Here is a 5,299-nt window from a genome sequence, read left to right as displayed (position 1 = left end):
GGCGCCTGTAGTCCCAGCTACTCGGGAGGCTGAGCAGGAGAATGGCGTGAACCTGGGAGGCGGAGCTTGCAGTGAGCTGAGATCCGGCCACTGCACTCCAGCCTGGGTCACAGAGCGAGACTCCATCTCAAAAAAATAAAATAAAATAAAAATTTGTTAACCAGAATCCATCCTCTGAATATTAACATTACTCAAGATTTAGCTTTAATACAGGATACAATGTATAAACACAGACAGTACTTCTAAGTTTTTAAACTACCAAACATATGAAGATTTACAAGATGAGAAAAATTAGTTAACTTTTTTTTCAGAGAAATAATACACATTTTTAAAGTCAAAGCTTTTCAAGCAATCAAAACATAGTGGCATCGTTAGATGCTCGCATGCAACTATATTCTCTAACAAATTGTTTACCTTGCCGATACTGCTTCTTTGAAGGAAGAAACTAAAGTGAACAAAACAAAGGGGAAAAAAGTAAAGTTTACTGACTATAAAGGAAAAGTTGTTATTGTAATAGCATGTATATTTCATTCATAGTATAAAACAAACTATATTGTGATTACAGGATTATAATGGCCTTCCTGAAGAAAATCAGATGAAACTTATAAAGAAAGACAGGCTAATAAATCAATGTTTCTTTCCCAAAGTGTGTACCACAGAATGTGAATTTCACAAGATCCTCTGAGAGAAAAGGTTCCTTGGCTAAAAAACATTTGGGAAACACTGGCGTGTGCAGTGGCTCATGCCTGTAATCCCAGCACTTTGAGAGGCCGAGGCGGGCAGATCCGAGGCGGGCAGATCATGAAGTCAGGAGATCGAGACCATCCTGGCTAACACGGTGAAACCCCCGTCTCTATTAAAAATAGAAAACATTAGCCCAGCGTGGTGGCGGGCGCCTGTAGTCCCAGCTACTCAGAAGGCTGAGGTAGGAGAATGGTGTGAACCCAGGAGGTGGAGCTTGCAGTGAGCCAAGATCACGCCACTGCACTCCAGCCTGGGTGACAGAGCAAGGCTCTGTCTCCAAAAAAAAAAAAAAACAGTTTGGGAAACACCATATACTATTATTTCCCTCTTGGAAATTCATAATACACACAATACATGTGATACTAAAATCTTATGGTAAAGAAATTTTAACTTCATTTGATCCATTTCCCAAACTAATTTGACCGTGGAACCCATTGGCCCATTGAACAGCTCTTAACGTTCCCTAGAACCAGTGTTCCATAGACCACTCTCGGTGTATTGAACCATTTGTTTTTGCACGTAACTGTAACAGACTTGTTCAGACTTCCTCCCACACATACCCTTGATGTGTCTCAAGGCCCAGATATGAGGCTGCTGATCAGAGTCAGGATGCCACTTTTCGGTATAAGCTCACTGGCTCCATAAGGAGAAATCTTATTTTTATCATATTCTACTCTAACCAACCGAGTAAGCAAAGACAACAAGACTTCTTTGTATATATCAATAAAAAAGCTGTGCTGTGCCTAGCAGAAACTGGCACTACCATCCAAAGAAAAAGCATCAAAAACTAAATATAAACTAATTGCTGGTTTTCCTTATATTTACTCACTGTTGTTGTTACTGACAAATACAATGAGAGATACCAGACTTCAAGTCCCTGAAAAGGTGAGCTTTAAATCCAAATTTGGGCATGCTCTGAAAGTCTAAATATAATCTTTAAAGAATACACAGGCCATCTTTAAAACAGCATTTTTGTAGACACAGTGTAAAGAGAGATACACCTAGACTAAGCCTAGAAGACATCACAAACAACAGGTATTATTGTTAATCATATGCTAACACCTATGAATCAATGCAAGAGCTTAGGAAGTGCCCATATTCCATGAATAAAGGAATAATGACTACTCCTTTATATTAATAACAATAAAGACAGTAACGATGGGTACCATTTATTAATGCCCTATTTGCCAGATGCTATACTAGCACTTTACATATATTATCTCACTTCCTCCTCACCATAATCCCAAACATAAGGATGATTTCCACTGAGAGTCGAGTCACCCTGACTGAGGAGGTGAAGCTAAGATTCAGGCCTTGCCTTCTCCTTAACATGTATATATTTGAAAAGAATAGAACATACTTGTTTCCAGCATCTTCTCCGCTGACCTGATTTCCATCAATAATTGTAAACGAACCAATACCTGACAGCCAAAACAGAGTCAGTCAGGAATATATAGTTCTAGGTCATAATCTTAAAGAAGTATATTTAGAACACAACCACAAAACTGCATTACCTGGTAGTACCAAGTTTTTAAGAATTTCAGTTCCTGTGGCCGTTGCATTTATTAGGCAAACATGAGCAGATTCTAAAGCCTCTTGCCCATGATCACCCCACAACCTACAAAACAGACACAAATTTGATGTTTTTAAAACTTTCATGAAAATACAGCTTTATTTGAACGGTGATCTTTAAACTTTAAACTGTCCTTGTATAGACTGATGTGATAACCACAGAAAACAGGTAAGACAGGAACAGATATCAGTATAGTGATTATACAGTAATCTAGAACTCAGGTTGATGCCTTGAATAGTTAGGGGGAAAGAGGGAGAGGGTCGAATCAGAAACAGAAACTTGGTCTTCCAGCTCCTTATCAGCCTGGGCACAAGAGTGACACTGTGTCTCAAAACAAACAAACAAACATTTAAAAAGTGTCTTTGGACTTAAAACCTCATCTGTTTTCTATTTCATTTACTCTTTTTTTTTTTTTGAGATAGAGTCTTGCTCTGTCACCCAGGCTGGAGTGTAGTGGCGTGATCTCGGCTCACTTGGCCTCCCAAAGTGCTGGGATTACAGGTATGAACCACCATGCCCAGCCCTATTTCATTTATTCTTAAATTATGTTAGATGCGCCAGGCACAGTGGCTCACACCTGTAATCCCAGCATTTTGGGAGGCCAAGGCGGGCGGATCACAAGGTCAGGAGATTGACAGACCATCCTGACTTAACATGGTGAAACCCCGTCTCTACTAAAAAATAGAAAAAATTAGCCGGGCGTGGTGGCAGGAAACTGTAGTCCCAGCTACTCGGGAGGCTGAGGCAGGAGAATGGTGTGAACCCGGGAGGTGGAGCTTGCAGTGAGCCGAGATCGCGCCACTGCACTCCAGCCTGGTCAACAGAGCAAGACTCCATCTCAAAAAAAAAAAAAATTCTGTTAGATGCATTTAAGATCTCGATACAGGGCTTATTACTGTGACTTCTGCAAAAGCTTTACCAAGAAAACTGAATTACCATCTGAAAAGCCTCATATCAACTTCTACAGGAGTACTTTAAAGTGTATTACCCAGTGTAGAATGATTAATGTGCCTTCCCTGTTACCTGATCTAAAGCAGATTATCCCTTATTATGTAGCCAGTATGTCCTCCAGAGCATAAGTCAAGCAACTGTTATTTTTTTTTTGTTTTTGATACAGGGTCTTACTATGTTGTTCAGACTGGTCTTGAACTCCTCAGTTCAAGCATTCCTCTCGCCTCAGCCTCTAGAGTTGCTGGGACTACAGGCACAAGCTACTGCACCTGGCTTCATTTGTTTTTGTTTGCTGAGCATCCATCTTTCCACTCCGTAAGGGCCTAGACAGCTGTCAAATGTATGGAGGAATCGTCTAGAAGAATCAGACGGACTGTAAACGCCTGTTTTCTCCATTAAAGTATGGCATGTAGAAGACACCTGACATACATGGTTGACAGATGCTTGGATCATTGGAGAGTAAATTTAAGAATACTGGTGGACCTTGGCTGGGCGCGGTGGCTCACGCCTGTAATCTCAGCACTTTGGGAGGCCGAGGCAGGTGGATCACCTGAAGTCACGAGTTTGAGACCAGGCTGGCCAACATGGTGAAACCCCGTCCCTACTAAAAATACAATAATTAGCCAGGCACAGTGGCGCGCACCTGTAATCCCAGCTACTCGGGAGGCTGAGGCATGAGAATCGCATGAACGCAGGAGGCAGAGATTGCAGTGAGCCAAGACCACTCCACTGCACTCCAGCCTGCACGACAGAGTGAGACTCTGTCTCAAGAAAAAAAATACTGGTGCATCTCAATCAGGGTGAGACAGTGTGTGCCTGTAATCCCAGCTGCTTGGGAGACTGATGCAGGAGGATCACTCCAGCCCATGAGATCAAGGCTGTGGTGTGCCAATAATCAGACCTGCGAACAGCCACTGCACTCCAGCCTGGGTAACATACTGAGACCCACCTCAAAAATAAAACAAAAAGAATACTGAGGCCAGGCGCTGTGGCTCATGCCTATAATCCTAGCACTTTGGGAGGCTGAGGCAGGAGGATCACTTGAGTGCAGGGGTTCGAGACCAGCCTGGGCAAACCCCCATCTCTAAAAAAGTTAGCCAAGCATGGTGGCACATGCCTGTAGTCCCAGCTACTGAAGAGGCTGAGGCAGGAGGATCATTAGAGCCCAGGAAATTGAGGCTGCAGTGAACAGTGTTCTTGCCACTGCACTCTAGCCATTGTACTCTAGCCTGGGTCAAAGAGTGAGACCTTGCCCCTGAAAAAAAAAAAAAAAAAGAATCCTGGTGTGTCTCTAAGTAACATGTTTCAAGAAGAGGCCAAGTGAATCAGTCCTCTCTACTATCTTGCTGGCCCAACTATGGTGAAGTCAGGAGGAGCTTATTGACTGCTGCATTTTGCCTCTAACTGCTTCCCTTTGACACTTCAAAACCAGTTCTCACAATGAAAGGTAAAGTTTGGGACTTAAATGGAATGCCCTCAGCAAAAATCCTCTTTTGTTAGAGTTGCCTAGTAACCTCAACTATCTTCTCAGCTCTGTCATGTACAGTTATACCTGCATTAGAAACACAAGAACTCCAAGAATTTACAAGAAAACGTAGGTTGGTTATAAAGACTGTTACCTTGTTTCTTTTCCTAAAAGCCTGGAAGCAGGATGTAACTGAGTACCTCCAAAAAAGCCAGAAGAGCCTGAGTTTACGTCCTGGCTCAAAGATATGGGGAATTCTGGGCAAGTTACCTAACTTCTCCAAGACTCAGTTTCTCCAACTGTAAAGCACAGGAAATGGTTGCTTTCAAGGGTGCTCTCAGAATTAAGTGCCCAAAGCCTCTAATACAGCACTAGGCTAGTGGCGCAAATAGAAGCTCCAGTCCTTGGGGACATGTAACTTCTGTTGTCTCAGAGGCTCCAGGAAGGAGGAAAGCCAAGCAGCTTTATCTCCACAGCCTCAAGACATAGAAGACGCTCAATAAACAAGGAATGGGGAGTGCAAGGAGAAAAGGGAAGGGTGGGGAAGTACCCAAGGACCCTTCTGA

At 42.7% G+C, this 5,299-nt stretch overlaps 1 protein-coding gene across 1 annotated transcript in view; it reads right to left on the bottom strand.

The window, feature by feature from the left end:
- The window catches only part of NAE1 (NEDD8 activating enzyme E1 subunit 1), a 26,331-nt gene extending 22,706 nt beyond the window's left edge, over positions 1-3,625 (bottom strand). The window contains exons 1-4 of the mRNA XM_011932097.1: positions 3,538-3,625; positions 2,259-2,362; positions 2,105-2,165; positions 415-445 (exon numbers count right to left, since the gene is read on the bottom strand). Coding sequence (XP_011787487.1) covers positions 415-445; positions 2,105-2,165; positions 2,259-2,362; positions 3,538-3,572 — 231 coding nt within the window. The 5' untranslated portion in view covers positions 3,573-3,625. The remainder of the gene's footprint in view (positions 1-414; positions 446-2,104; positions 2,166-2,258; positions 2,363-3,537) is intronic.
- Positions 3,626-5,299: the final 1,674 nt, after the last annotated feature.

The sequence above is a fragment of the Colobus angolensis genome, unplaced genomic scaffold, assembly GCF_000951035.1.
Source record: "Colobus angolensis palliatus isolate OR3802 unplaced genomic scaffold, Cang.pa_1.0 Scaffold93, whole genome shotgun sequence".
NCBI classification, from domain to species: Eukaryota; Metazoa; Chordata; class Mammalia; order Primates; family Cercopithecidae; genus Colobus; species Colobus angolensis.
The sequence above is the reverse complement of the archived record's forward strand: the minus strand, read 5'-3'. Positions and strand labels throughout refer to the sequence as shown.